This window comes from Lagenorhynchus albirostris, unplaced genomic scaffold (assembly GCF_949774975.1).
Source record: "Lagenorhynchus albirostris unplaced genomic scaffold, mLagAlb1.1 scaffold_137, whole genome shotgun sequence".
NCBI classification, from domain to species: domain Eukaryota; kingdom Metazoa; phylum Chordata; class Mammalia; order Artiodactyla; family Delphinidae; genus Lagenorhynchus; species Lagenorhynchus albirostris.
The window spans coordinates 107,411-123,453 of record NW_026783360.1 but is presented as its reverse complement, the minus strand read 5'-3'; the positions used below and the strand labels follow the sequence as shown (position 1 = coordinate 123,453).

Sequence of the window (16,043 nt, the reverse complement as noted above, 5' to 3'; positions counted from 1 at the left end):
AAATTTTGATGATAGGAACCTGTAATAAGCTAAATGGCATCCCCCTTGCCAAAGAATTCCATTTTTCTCATTAGCAGACTTGTATCACAAAAAATTGTACTAAATATATTTTAAAGTTCATAGATAAACATTTTGTGAAAAAACACTGCAAACGATAGTAATTATTACAGTAATGTGAATTTACTGTAAATCTTAGTATTTCTTATTTTACTAATGTTCACATTGTAGTGAATGTCACAACAAAAAGAGCTTCAATTCATTGAATTTTTTTCTTGCCCCAATACCGAAATCTGGCCATCTGGTCGACCTTGCCGCTGCAGACGCCAAGTGACGTGCAACTGGTGTGAACCTCAACAGGAAGTATCCAGATCGCACACGGGCGAAGGCGCACCGCCACACCGATGACACCCGTTCTCGACCCAGGACACCATCGGTCCCATTTGTTGCCCTGGGGGGTCCTCCCCTCTGCCCGCGCGTCTGTAGGCCGTTCACTGTCTGCAGAGCTTCTTCAGAGAAGCTCCCGACAACAATGCCCACCGAGGACCGCGGCCAGGCTCGTGTCTCCTCACGAGCATCACGGATGCCCCGGGCAGTCCCTGTTTCCCAAATAGAAGTGATTACGACTTCCGACCACCGAAGCCTAGGAGGACCTGCCGCCCCTCCATGAGCGCCCTACACGCTTGCCCTCGACAGTCGGCGGTGAGGGTACCTGAACAGGTTGGAAAGGCAAGCGCCACGCTGGCGAGGCGACCAAGGAGTGGGGACGGGAGGTCCCTGCGTAGACGTCGGTTCAATCTGGCGGGTGGCTCCCGTCTGTTGACACGCATCCCGTGCCCCTTCCTCGTTGCAAGAACCGCCCCCGTGACCGGCTCTCCTGGGGCCCGGAGAAAGTGAAGTGGACGCGTTGAGCAGCTCCACCGCCTCGACAGCACAAGGCTGTGCCCGGGCCCCCAAGGCGGCGAGGACGCAGCGACGGATCGTTCCACACGGAGTACGACGTCGGGCACGGACATCCTCTCCTGGTTGCGCGTAGAAGAGTAGGAGGTCCCCGCGGGCCAAGGGGCATCAGGGAGTGCTGGTCGACCGGCGCAGACCTCCCCGCAAAGTTCTGAGGGAGCTCAGTGTCGGCCCCACAGCACACTCCTCTCCACATTCAATCTCTGTAAGACAGGACGCGCCCACCACTCCGCACCCCCGGGATGGTCGCCGCCTGCGTCGCCGGCCTCCCGGAACTCTGGCCTGCGCCTGGCGGGCGAGTCACATCCCTCGCGAAGGTCGCCAAAGCTCAGGAGGGAAGGGACAATATAAAAGCGGCCGCCAGGTGGCTCCCGACAAGGGGCTCGTACGTCAGCGTGATGGATTCTGATCGCTGGCCGGCGAGGGATCAGCTCCGACCGCCCAAACGCTCGAGATCGTCTCGGGCCGTCCGCCTAGGAGCTCCCTGTCGGTTAGGCTCGGCCTGCACGACGCGACCCCAGCAGCGGGCGGGGCTGGGAAGATTTGGGCAGGAGGCTGCCGCGAAGGAGATGCGCTCCTCACGCTAATGTGGAGAATTCTGCAGTCAGAAGCCTGACTCAGAAGACTTGGTTTCCCTTAGTGCCCAGCCTCTTACCTCCTTATCAGGAGACCTTAGCAATTCACTTGGTTGCTCCAATTATCTCTGCCCACCCTACACCTGTGCAGCTCTTCTCTCCATGAGTCTAGAGCTGCTTTCCCAAAGAAGACATCCCCATGCCATTGCAGGTAGGAGCCAAGGAGAAAACTGAACATTTGCAGCTGGACCTATTACATAAATTTTATGTATCCAACACAGGAAGATACAAGACTGAGAGGGTCTTATACCTTTAGCACCACATGAGCATAGTTTTCATGAAACAGTGATGCACACTCGGCAAGTCCAGGGGTGTCAGGAAGAAGAAACAAACACACACACGCACACACACAAGCACACACACACACACACACACACACACATCCCCGGGTCTAACAGGAACACTTATCAGGGCTGGGAATGGTGGGAGCAGAAAGCCCATTGTTCCCACCTCTGGGGTTCCCTGGGCTAGAATCCCAGCTCATTCAGGCAGATCCTGGTTGTTTTACTGATGTATCTGTGTGGGAGTGAGGTCTTGGAGCTCCCCAGACTATCATTTGCTGTCCAGTGCTCTACACTTTGTTCTATGTACTATGCCCCTTCTCCTCCATACACAGTCACAATTAAGAAAATAAGAATCTGCAGACATTGCATTCAACTTTCTAATTTGAATGAAGGTTAACAACACAAAGGAAGAGAGTTATGTGAATAACTTTGCTAAGGAACTTACATTTATCTTTATAAAACTATCAAAATGTTTATGAGTAGTCTGTAGAAAGTTAAACATTTTAAAATTAGGAAAAATAATTGATTCTTTATTGCTATCTCTCACCAAGCCTCCATTCACCCCAGCACCTATAACACAGGACTCACCTGATGAAACGCCTGCTCCCCACTGACATAGAGATTTCTGTTCTGAGTCATTCTCTATCCCCTGTGTTCACCGCATTCCTAAGTCCACTGCAGCCAGTAACATGATGAAGGAGGCCACTGAGCCCAAGGGATGACCTTTCAAAAAAGAGAAGGTAAAAATCTCTCCCGTCTTCTGTGAGGTCACAGCCTTAATGGAGGCTGGAGCAAGTGAAAGTAAATGTTGGGAAAGAGAGTGTTTCTACATTGGTCCCTGACCTGCCATATCCCTAAAAGGGTGGTGAACATAACTGGTGTTAATATTTCCTGGGTGCACTTAGAAGATCTGGACCCAAAGTAGAAACCTGACCATTTGGCAAAAGATGGATCAATACAGGAATCAAAATATTTTTTTTCTCACCTGTTGTTTCATTATCAGGAACTCTGACACTACCTGACCTCCTCTGCATCCTTATGCAGGGACAATCCGGAAATCAAGCAGATAAATCTGAGGAAAGAGAAAACAGCCATGAGAACCCAGCCTTTCAGAGTATTGTTAGATACATCAGGCATCAATCCCCAACCACTCACCTGGGAGTGACCCCTGCCACCTTACCCACAGACATGCACAGACAGAAGGAACGCTTTTCCTTCCCATGGTCAAGAACAAGGCTGCATTGGCTACTCGGCATGTAGGGAGAATATAATATCCCCATTTTGCAGAAAACAATACAAGTTATGGGGTGTTATACTTTGATTCGACTTACTGTTCAGAGTTATTAGTTTATTAATATTCAGTTCCTAGAATTAACACTAATTCCCAGGTAACCCTTATCATGGTCTCCTGGAGAGTCCTGTCTCCACAGCAAGGACACCTCTCGCAAAATTCTTATTTAAAAATTCTTGGTGAAAGGCACCATCATTTGTTCTCCAACACCAATTACAGGCCTTTAGCACCCCTGTTGAACCCACCGCCACCCCAGATGCCCTTGCCCTTAGTCACTTGGTTCCTCCCCATGTGGGAATCAGTAACATCAGAGACTCAACCCTAGCTCTGCCCTCCATGTCCTTGGCCATGTGGCCAGGAGATTTTCTATCAATTTAATGGAGGATGGAACAATCTGAGGTCCCATGTCTTTTGACATTACATGTCAAACACTAACCTGGGCTTCAATGAAAAGGTAATTGATTAAACATAGCTCATGGATATAGTGTTTGAAACATAAAGAAGACCTAAACCTTAATCAGAAAGCTATGACCAGTGAGGGTTTACCAGATAGAAAATCTGTGTGAATTCAGACAAGTAACATTACCTGTGAATGTAACTAACATGTGGAGATTTTCAGTGAAGACCATCACTGAGGAAGCCGCCTAGAAGTCACATGTAGAGAAATGACTGAATGATTTTTATGTGAGCAATTTTTAACGCCTCTCTTTCCTTGTCAATAGCAGGGATTTCATGCTGGAGAAGAGCCCACTGAATGCAATGAATATGAGGACATGTCACATACAACAACCTTAACTCCACTTGTGTTACACTTTCAGCCCGAATGGGAGAGACTTCAGCCGTTATTCATCACTGAATTGACATAAGCTAATTATACTAGAGGGAAACCATGCAGATCTCAGAATGTGGAAGGTTTTTAGTCACCCTCCAACCTTAGACAACATGAGAGAGTGCACCCTGGAGTGACTCTTGCAAATGTCCTGAATGTGGGAAGTAATTCAGCTGAAGCCTCGCATTTATACACCAACAGCTCACACTGGAGAAGACGAACCTTATAAAGGTAATGCAGCGAGAGAGCTGACTTTTATTCACACCAATAAACTCACACGGGAGAGAAGCCCTATGTTCGGAATGACTGTGGAAGAGCTTTCAGTGACCCTCCAACGCTTCAATAACATAAGCACATTCACACAGAAAAGAAACCACAAGGAATATCATTTATGTGAGAAAACACTTAGTCAAAGCCATAACCTTAGTCATGGGGGAGAATTCACACTGAGAAAGCCTACAAATGCAATGAATGTGGAAAAGCCATTAAACGCAGCTCTCACGCTTATACGCACTAGAAAACTCACAGGAGAGCCACCGTATGTCTGGAATCCATGGGGTGCAGCCTTTACCCAGAACTCCCACTTTTATAAACACCAGAGAATTCATACCGAGTAGAAACCCTGTGTCTGTAATCAAGTATATTGAGCCTTCAGCCAGAAATTATCCCTTTTAAACCACAAGAAAGTTATGTGGAGAGAAACCCTGACCCTGTAATCATGGTGGAAGAGCCTTCAGTTGGAGCTCCAGCCTCAGAATACACAGAGAACTCAGAGTGGGCTGAATCCCTGACACAGTAGAGAAGATATCCCAAGGTTTACTACGAGGAGAGCCCTCTTGGGGTAAACCATCTAATCACTGCTGTAGAAGAAATCCGATGAAATGAATGCTAGAGTGCCATTAGTCATGGAGTCATTAGACATGAGAGGGTTCACACTGAAAAAATAGTCTCAGTGTAATGAAGGAAGGACATTATTCAGTGATTCCTCATTCCTGACTGAACAAGAAAGTGCTCACACTGAGGAGATGCCAATTCTAAAGACAATGTGGAAAATCTTTCACTTGCTATTCACATCAGAAAACTCATACTGGGAAAATAGTCTATAAAGAATGTGTTAGCATGCAATTGAGCCAATAATTAAGTTCTTCAGCAATTGTCTTATTATTAAATATACAGTATAAAGATGTAGATGGTGAAGGGTTTTGAGAAGTGCTGAAAGCAATATTCAGTATCAAGTAAGAAGAAACGAAGCAAACCTGCTTCAGTAGATCAGGATTTGCAAATACATAAGCGCTACTGAGTGGGTATGTGTCATTCAAAATCATGAAATATTGTGATAAGTAAGAATGAATCCATTTTCTGTTAATACTCTGTCACTGTTGATCAGTTAGACACTTTCTGACTTTATAAAATTATAATCATAATTACAAAGACTGGGATCAGTCAGGAAACAACGATGAATGTTAACTGAAAATGTGAAACAGAGTATGATGTGTATTAACTCGTACATTAGGGTCCAAATATCTGTATCCGCATTCCGGTTGAATGGCTTCAAGAATAAATACACACATACTTTGTGATTAACCTCTGCTGCTTCAATTAATTCTATTACTTAACGTTCATTTGCTATTTCTCGTATGACTTTAAAAAATGTATACATTAATTATATTTAAAGAAAGGTGAATAATCGTGGGTACATGGACAGGAAGAACTCAAGAATTCAGAGTCAGATGGTGGTTTAATCCCTACATAGCATTTTGTAGCCAAGGGTTTCTTTGTTTGTTTTGTCCAAGAAGAACAGATAGATATCTTCAGGACTGAGAAGGTGAAAGATCTTTGCAGACATAAAAAGAGTTCTACTTTAAGAATGTATTAGAACATTGAGGGGTGCATATACTAAATCATGTAAACACAATGGAGATCCCTCAGAGAGCCATTGGTAAGTCTACATTTAAAGCTTTACTCTTTGATGTAGAAAAATGGTACTAAAAATGTTCCGGGAGAAAAATCACCATAAAGACAATGTATATTTTTTCAATTAAACCTCCAAGAAGGCTAGCTAGGGAGAGTGTACAAGCTGCATGATGAGTTCTGGACCTTTTTCAGTTCAATTTCTTTTTCTTTGTTGGCCAAAACATTCGTTATAGCCCTGAGGTCCATTGAAGTCTATTGGGTTGAGAAATGGTATTCTAGGGCCTATAAAGCCCATCATGGGGACTTTCCTCGCATTCCAGAGGTTAAGACTTCACCTTGCAATGCAGGGAGTGTGGGTTCGATCCCTGGTCGGGGAGCTAAGATCTCACATGCCTCGCAGCCAAAAAGCGAAAACATAAAACAGTAACAATATTGTAACAAATTGTATAAAAATCTTTAAAAATGGTCCACTTGAAAGAAAACATAAAAAAAATTCCTTTAAAACACCCATGGTGTTAGCTGCAACATTACTGTGTGTACGTGCATCTGAGTGCACACACACACACCCATGCAAGGGAGTGACACTGTAACAACCATCTGATCAAAAGGGAAAATGCGATTCAGGAATTATTAGCATAAAGGATTCATGCAGGAGAAAAATAAGATAAATCACCCTGTTCGTTCATTTATAAACTTTTCAATTATTAAATATTTAAAGAGAACTTCCAACATTTCAGAACCTGGATTGTTATGATGATTAAACTGTAAATAGCAGAAGGCCTTTCTCTTCATAGAACTCTATATTCTAGTGCAGGTAATAAGAATCATTTGCCAAATGAAATTTCTGACGTTAAAAAAAGACATATTCATACATTGTATAGTTACGAAATATCACTACTGGTCTACAATAAAAAGTTGGCACTTCATAAAATAAAATTGACATTTAAAACAGTCTCAATTCTGGAACTTTGAAAAGTTATATATTTTTAGAAAGACTGGTCCGTAAAAATATTTTACAAAATTCTCAATTTTGGAAAACCTTCTCTACGTGAATTGGGGAGAGCAAAGCTAGATTTCCTGTCTTAAGATCCAGGTTTGCTCTTCTCTATATTCCAAAATAAATATTTTTTAAATTGTTACAATTCAAAACTATACGTTTGAAAATCAGTACCGATTTTTATAAGGATAAAAATTCACGGTATGTGCCTGTTAAAATTCCTTTCATTATCCATTTTATTCAAAATTCAACCGGATACCATTTTAAAGGATAACAGACAAGAGGATTGCTATCTTGCTCTTTATATTGGACTCTTAATTTCTTTCTAATTTTTTTGATAACCCAAAGCACTCCAAAATAACACATTATTATCATAAAATCTAGAATTTCCCAGTGTGTTCTGTAGTGTATATAGCCCCAATGCGATTATATACACTATTGGTAAATTTGAACTTAAATGTATTCCTAAATACAAAATAAAAATCTAAAAATGCATTTACCTATATGTTTCATTATGCAATAATGCCATTTTAAGAAAGAAATGCTTCCCAGATGCAAGAATACCTGGAAGTTGCATAATATGTTTTTATATTTAATAACAGAAAATAAGGTAAGAAGTGATTTTTGTTGTTGTTATACATTTTTATATTCTTATGTAAATTACATATTCATTGTTTCATCAATGTGATTGTTTTCTGGTTTATTTTACTCTAGTGTGAATTATAGTGCATTTACTCTTGATAGTTTTCTATTAGAAAATGATTCTTGATGAAATTCTCCGTGATCAATTAACTTTGGTAAACACTGCCACAGGCAAGAGATGTCGCCAAACCAAAATTTAAAGTAAATACTTTTATGGCTTACAATGTTCTATTTTGAGGCTCAGAAATATCTAACAGTTTATGCAGTTGATGCTAATTTGTGTGGGTGCTAGGTTTTAGTTACACTAATTTGTGATTATTTCTGAGATGAAAATAAAATTATCTGCAGGTGGATTCCCTTCCTCAGTGCAGGAATAATTGTGAATTAGTGTTTATTCTAACTGAGATTACTGAGAGTAATTTAACATATTTACATCTACCTAAAGTTTGTTTCCAGGGAGAAAATTCGCTAAAAGTTTAACTGTTTTAAAAGTATAAATCCCAGCATATGAGTTTCAAAACACATTTTTTTCCCGCTTTTCTGGAGCAGGGGTTGGCAAACTTGTGTAAAGGACCAGAGAGTAAATATTTGAGATTCGTCATAGGATGTCTGTTATTTCTACTCAGCTCAGTCATTGTAGCCAAAAAGCAGCTATAGTAAAATGTAAATAAAGGAGTATAACTGTGTTTCAATAAAACATTATTTATTGACAAGGAAATTTGAATGCTATATAATTTTCGAGGGTTGCAAATAATCTTTTTATGAATTATTTTCAGCCATTTAAATATATAAAAACCACTCTTAGCTTGCAGTTCCTACCAGCACAAGCTGGGTGTGGAATTTGGCCGATGGGATGTAGGATGCCATGGCCTGTTCTCTCGAATTACAGTGCAAACATCCCTCCTTGGAGACCAGCATTTCAAAACGAATTGATTGTACTATCCCTCTGCCAGAAAATATGAAAACTACAATCAAAACAAAAAACAAGTTACCCAAATCTGCCCAAGATGGGAGGGGACTTATTCCTCCCCTAGGGTGCCCCCCCGCTCATGTATGGTCCCCTCCTGTTGGCGTCCCCATCCACCAGCAGTGAGTGAGACTGTCCCGACCCTGTGCTCTCTGTCCGGCCGCATGCATGGAAGCAAAGAGTTCCGAGCAATAGTTATTTGCTGGGCAGAGATCCTCATCCATCAATTCACCACTAACTTCTGTGGCTCCCAGAGGGACAGAAAGCCGCCTTTGCAGCCCCACCCATGGCTTGGAGTCCAGCCGCTACGGGTCCACCTTCTCTGAGGGCTAATGGCCAGAGTCTGACAGCTGTTGTGTGTTCTGTGCACCCAAAAGTGGTTGCGGCAGTGACCTGCTTTTCAACCTCACGGCCAACACCAGCGGATGACTCTGACACTTCAAGTCACCAAATATCTTATTTTGGTAGGGGACAGAACATCTTCTACAAAACATTTATAAAGAACATTTCTGTTGCCCAGGATGGGAAATCTGGGCCCTTTCACACCAGAGAAAAAGATCAAAGAGTAGCATGCGGGGTGCACTGTGTAGTTGACCCCTGCGCTGTTGTTTCAGTGCCGACCCTGTGCGCAACGTGCAGCCAGCGAAGTGGCCCGGCGCTGCGTCCTTTGGCTCTTAAGCTACAGACCTGGAAGCACGTGTAGCCAGAAGTGGAAGCGGCCCGGTGTCCCGGGACCGGCCAGGAAAACCCGACGGCGCCTCTGGCGTCAGTGTCAGCTCGGCCGGCATGTCCGGGAAGGAGCGACCGCGGGTCGGGCGGAGCACACGACAGGGCTCCGGGCTGGGGCGGCGATTGCGGCTGGGTCCATCCCCGCACGAGCTCCCGCCCCCCTCGCTGACGTCGCAGGTGCTGGATGCGTGGCGGGAGACCTGGAGGCGGCGAGGAGAGGAGCGTGGCGGCCTGCAGGCCCAGGAGACTGTCCCGCTCCTCTGCGCTCAGGGGAAGCGGCAGTCATGGGAGCACCACGGGCGGTAGAGCGGGTCCTCGGCCCGGCAGAGGGCTTCTCACCGGCCGAGATCGGCCCCCGTGGCCGGAACCGCACCTGCTTCCCTCCCTAGGCGCACATCCAAGCCCGCTGTCTCTCCCGTCGCCGAGGGAACTTGGGGTCGGAGGACGGAGAGAAGGGGCGCGATCCCAGCATATCCTCTGGCACCCGGAGGCTGCCTCGTCCTCCGCAGACAGGGGCCTGTCCCTGAGCTTGGCGGCGGGGCCCAGGGCCTCAGACGCGCCAGTGCCCTGGCCCCTCCCCAGAGGACCCGGTGCTCATTTTGAAATGTATAGTAATTCCAAATTACTCTGTTGTGTAACAAGAAGTAACATAGTATTGTAGATCAGTTATATTTCAACAGCCAACCAACAAGCAAACAAACTCATCCAATAACAGTCCAATTAGTGGTCCACAGAGGCAGGGCGTGGGAAAGGGTGGGACTGGATGAAGGTGGTCCAAACTGCAAGCGTCCAGCCGAAAGAGAGATGAAGTACCAGGGATGCAATATAGCACATGATAAAGATAATAAATACTTCTGTCTCCTACACATAAAACTGGTTAAGAGAATAAATTATAAGTGTTCCCATCACAAGAAAAACACATTTTTCTATTTCGCTAATTTTCTATCTATATGAGATGATGAATGTTCACTAAATTTAGTGTGATAATCATTTCATAACATATGTAAGTCAAATCATTATACACTGTAAAGTTACACGGTGCTCTATGTCAGTTATACCTCAGTAAAACTGGAAGAAGATAAATGAATAAATAAAATGGTGCCCCATTGAATCTCGATTAAAATGGATGCTAAATGGAATTTTACTGGGCATTTGTAGCAGTTTTTGTATTCTAATAAAAAACATTATTGATTTTCAAAAGTGTATTTTGTAATTGAACAGTTAATTTAAATACTTATTTCATAATATTTTGAACAATTATCTTGGCTGTTAGAAATGGAAATCTATCTTTATTCTTACCAAATCTTGCAAAATAGCTTTTCAAAGGTTCAGAATTTTGTAAAATATTTTTTTAAAGCCCAGTTTTTTGACAATTTTTGGCCTTCCAAAGCTCTATCTTGACACTGTTATAAATCTCAATTTTATTTCATAAAGTGGCAACTTCTCTTTGTACATTAGGAGCAAACATTTTGTAGTTACACAATTTGTAAACCCTTATGTATGTTTGATTTTCAATATCAGAAATTTTATATTGCAGTGTATTTGAATTGACTGCGTTAGAATGTAGAGTTCTACGAAGATAGGAACATTGTATTAGTTACAATTTAGTCCTCATAACAAGCCAAGTTCTGAAATCCTGGAAGCTTTCAGTAAATATTTGTTAATAATTGAAAATTTGATAAATTAGTGACTAAGGTATCTTGGATGCTCTCTCTCCTGATGACACATTTATACCATTGATTCCAGACTCACATTTTCTCTTTAGGATCAGATGGATGCTATATGCTCTCTCCCTTGCTTGCATGTTTGTGTGTGTGTGTGTGTGTGCATGTACACAGACAGGAGCACAGACACACAAATGTTGCAGGCAACATCCCATGCTTTATAGACCCCTACAATACCATGCTTTCACCCATTAGACATCCGTGGACTTTAGAGTTATAATAAATGTTTTTAGGCCAACAAAGTAAAAGCAATTTATCTGAAGAGGAGCCCGACCTTATCAGAAAGCCCCTACCCTCTCCAAATCTGAAAATGGAACTCTCCATGTCTGCAATGATTTATTTTATTTTATCTTACCTTATTTTATTTATTGGGGGTATCGTTTCTTTACAATATTGTGTTTCTGGAATGATCTCCCACCTTCTTGATTCTGACATATCTATCTGTTCTAGGTGGGGGAAAAAACATTTTGGATAAAAAATTCTGTTGCAGGAATAAACCCCTGCCTGACTGAATTCTTGGAATTTTCATGGCCGCGTCCACAAATTCTCTAGGACTAGGACACTTGTGAAAAATTAAATTTATTTGTAATTCAATTTTACGTCACGAGAGACACATTAATAGAAAATATAAATGGAATAGAATGATTGAAGCACCAGATTTTACAGTGTTTTGAGACAGAGGCATTCTCACCTTGTGAGTTCATCAGTGTGCATAAAAGTTAAGGCTCTGCTGAAGTGTGTCCCCCATTTATTACATTAACGGTTCTCTTCAGTGTGAGTTTCTGGTGTATTTAAATATGAGGCTGCAGCTAAACTATCCTCCATGTTTATAACATATATAGGGGTTAACTACAGGGTGAGTTTCTCATGTCATCTAAGGTTACAGCTTTGTCTACAAGCCTTCCCACATTAATGAGACCTGCATGGTTTCACTCCAGTATAAATTATCTTATGTTAATTCGATGATGAATAAAGGCTGAAGGCTCTTCCAAATTGATTGCAAGCATAGGGTTTCTGTCCTGTGAGAGGTCACTCATGTGGCGTGATAGTTGTGGTCTATGTGAAATCTCCTCATATTTGTTACATTCAGTGGGCTCTTCTCCAGTGTGAAGTCTCTGCTATTGATAAAGAAAGGAAAGACTGTTAAAAGTTTGCTCACATAAAATTCATTTCTTTAGTTCTCTACACGTGAATTCTAGGCTGCTCCCTCAGTGATGGTCTCCAATAACTACCAACACCACCATGTTACTTATATTCACATAGAGTCTCACTTTGCTGAATTCATATAGATTTTTCTAACTTGTAGCCTCTCACTGCCATCGGTTTCTGATTAACTTTTCAGTCTTCTTTATTTTTCAAACACTATATACATGAACTACATTTAAGCAACTGCCCTTTTGAAACTTAAGGTACAGTTTGTTTTTGGGGAAAAATGGTTCCAAATGAAAACTATTCAAAAGCCTCTGCCGGGCCAGCGTTTAAGTCCACTTTCAGTCAGATGGTTGGGCTGAATTCCTCTTACCCTAAGGTCATGTCTCTAATGAGGACAGTGGGGTTTATCCCCATAAACTTACTATTGACCTTCAGGTAAATGGCTTCTTCCTGAAGCTATTGTCTGTGAACATTTTTAAAATGCTGATCTTTAACACAGAGAAAAGGTATGAAATGGAGCAATATATAAAAAATTGGAAACATATTATAGGATATTGACAATTAGAATATATCTTGAAGGGTAAAACAAACGAAAAATAAAATGGGTGGGATGTTGGTGAGATAAAGATTAGGAAAAGCACCGAAAGGGAGGGACTGAAACAATGGGTGCTGCGTTGACGTTTAGCACCAGTAGCCACAGAGCCATCCTTTCCTCTAAGGCCAAGGAATATGCAGAAGGTTAGATTAATAAGATTGATACGTTCACAGAATTGTGACACTATCAGAGGGACTTCTCTACATTGACTTCAACAATATTGCAGAGACATTTCACTCAAAGAAACCTGCAATTGACATTACACCAGTTCTGGAAGAAGTTCACAGTCACATGTCTTGAAAGTCACTGATTCCTAAAAACATGCAGGACATTCTGGTTCAGGCTGCCCACTTTCCCCAAATGTCCAGAGGTGATGGTCGAGGGTGATAGTACTGAGAAAAGTCAGCTGTGTGTCTCAAAAGCTCAAACCTGTTTGACGTCAAGTCCAATGTTCCTCTGGGCTGACTTGGCGTATGCCTTTCAGGTGCATCACAGAGATAGGCACACCCTGAATACAGAGTGACTTTCATGTAAAGGAGCATCACATGAGGGGTGGTGTGAAATAACCTGTACAGTCCACAACAGAATGTTAATTGTGAGCTGACTGGCAATTAAAAAACGTGTACTTGGGAATTCATAAATATCCCTGCTCCCCACTACTTTCAGTTAAATCTACAGACTTAGCACAAGACAGGCAATATATATGTTCCACCACTTATCAGCAGTGATGACAGGCAAAGTATTCCCCAATTCAAACTTCACTGTTCACATGTGGGAAATACCTTAATAACCTCTCAAGAGAGTTGAGTGATTAAATGAGCTGACATGACATGTTTGAACATAACAAAACCCAATAAATAAAAGCTATAGGTGAATTAGTCGCTAAAAAGTCAGAGAGCATTGATGCAATGTCCACCATTTTGTGTGAGTGAACAGACTGTATATACAACTTGGGGTCCGCAGTTGCTGCCTACCTAACCTCAACACAGAGCATGCATTCATCACCAGATAGGAGGACAGACAGGCTCAACTTTACAAGCCAGCGGTCCCGGGGTTGTCAAACTCTAAGATGATCCCCAACTGACCTTTCCTGTGGGTTGAGGTCCCTCTTTCTCTCCTCGTTTCCTGGGACCTCACCACTTTGACTATCATTGTCTCTCCTGTAGCTTCCTCCTGTCTTCCCTGTTCAGAGACTAATCGGAGACTCTCGATGGTTCAGGCCTCTCCAGGGCTTCACATATCGCCACAGTTTTCTAAGTGTTCTTCTACCTACTATATCCTACTCAATGTACCAATTAAGGAAAAAATGCTTTCTGTAAAGTGCTTCCAGTTTCTGAACAAAGGTACCTAAACAGGGGGGAAATGGCTGGTTTGGAACAAGAATGAAAGGGCATATTTTGTTGTGACTTTTTAGAGTTCTCAAAATAGTCAATTGTATTCTCAGAAAATAGATTAAAAATCGGAAAAACAAAGAAAGAAAAAGCAAAATTTGCTCCACTGTCCTCTCTGGGCCAGTCCTGCTGAAGGGCTTCTTCTCTTTCTCCTGTCCCTTCAGCCCTGCATAGCCGTCTAGCCAGCATCTCTGACCCTGGACGTATTCATCTCACCTGTGCACACACCTCCTCCCCTTCCAGACCTTGAACTTCTGCTCTTGCTCATCCCTCCACTTGCGTCCATCACATGACAGAGCTCACTGCATTGCAGACTCGCTTATGGAGTGAGTCACACCCCCGTCAAACCCATGACTGAGCGGAGAGAAATACAACCTCTCATGTGCCCTCTTTACCAACACAGACTTCATGGAGTCTGGAGCACGTCAGTATAAATGTTGGAAAGGAGACGGTTGCTGTATTAGCCCTTGCCGTACTCCATGATCGTCACAGAGATGCCAGACGACAGGACTAGTGCTCAGAGCCTTGACCCGCACGAGGATACACTTAGAGAACTCAGTCCAAGTGGTGACACCTTTCTATCCACTGGAAAGAGAGTTACCACTTCAGGAGAAAGAGCAAGTCCCCAATCACCTGGGGACACATTGCCAAGAACTCAGCTGCTAGTATTCTCTCGCAGAGACACTGTTTACTCTAAGCGGGAAAATCCAAGAAAAGAGAAGAAAGCCATGAGACTTGAATCCTATCTAGAGTTTTTAGACCTAACAGTCATGAAGCCATAAGCCTTTACCTGGGAGTGAACAACCACCCCACCTGCAAATGTGAACTGGCCTATGAGAAAAGAGGAGTAATCTTGTTTCCCACGGTCAAACTAAGAAGGCTTTGGCTACTGCTTCTCATAAGGGAAATATTAGTTTCCCAAATTTATTTATTAGGAAATAAAAATCAAAGAGTTTTTAAAGGTAATTAACCCATGATATTCCAAGTTATTAGTCAGTTTCCTCCCTCACCCCAAATGCTAGGAGAACCTCCAGTGCACTGACCCCACTCTCCTAACATATGTGTCAACCTGTCTTCATTTTTATTCCAAATTAATCAAATCAAGTAATTTCAACATATAGTTATGAAGACCAACAATTTCCATATTCCTCTTTCCATATTCCTTCCAAATTCATCACATTTGCTGGTCAAGATTCCAATCTTGGAGGACTCCAAGTACCTGCTTCTTCCATGACTGAATCTAACTAGGATATTAAATCTGGTGGGGTTCGCAAATCTCCCAACATCTTTCAAATATCCCTGGACATTGTACTATATCTAGATGATTCAGTCTTATTCTATGCCTCACAAATATTTCAGACCTTCTCCATATCTTTTGATTTTTAATCATTCTCAGTACTTTCGCCACTTTCCACAAAAGGGACCACCTTCTACTAGACAGCTTAATCAGATAATTTGAGGAAATTCTTCAGCTCACTGTCACAAAATCTACAAATATTGCTCACGGTTTATTCCCAAGCCCATAGTAAGAATTGAAGAATCATCTCTTCCTTGGCCAAGCCCAATTTCTCCAATTGTATTCTTTTCTCTCCTGCCTCCCTGGAAACTTCATGTAATTGATTATAATTTAATTATTATTTACCTTGGTATTAAAATACAAATGCTATAAAACCCTAAAAATATCTTCCTTGAATGTTTGATATCATCAAACAACACCAGTCCTTATATAAAGCCACACAAAACCCACAGCCTGATGGACTGTTTGTAGGTTAAACATATTTATATAAAGACTAATCCTCCAGCTGCAATTCTCTTCCCAGAACTGGCCACAATTCACAAAACAGTGAGACCTCCGGCCAAGGCATCAAGACTGCTTTTGGAGGTTTTTAGAATATTAGCCAATTAAAGGAATCTCTTATACTTTCCTTACATGTAT

General features: G+C 42.3%; 1 protein-coding gene across 10 annotated transcripts in view; it reads right to left on the bottom strand.

Moving 5' to 3' along the window:
- The window catches only part of LOC132514302 (uncharacterized), a 53,196-nt gene that overhangs the window by 740 nt on the left and 36,413 nt on the right, over nt 1–16,043 (bottom strand). For 2 of the 10 annotated variants that reach the window (XR_009538722.1, XR_009538724.1), the window contains exon 3: nt 11,177–12,084. Coding sequence is in view for 2 of the 10 variants with exons in the window: in XM_060138916.1 (XP_059994899.1) it covers nt 11,914–12,084 (171 nt within the window). In the remaining 8 variants the exon portion in view is untranslated. Of the gene's footprint in view, nt 1–2,005; nt 2,254–2,464; nt 2,600–2,861; nt 2,949–3,753; nt 4,588–11,147; nt 12,085–16,043 lie in introns of those variants that run through there. The other 8 variants (XR_009538729.1, XR_009538730.1, XR_009538727.1 and 5 more) reach the window with 8 other exon arrangements.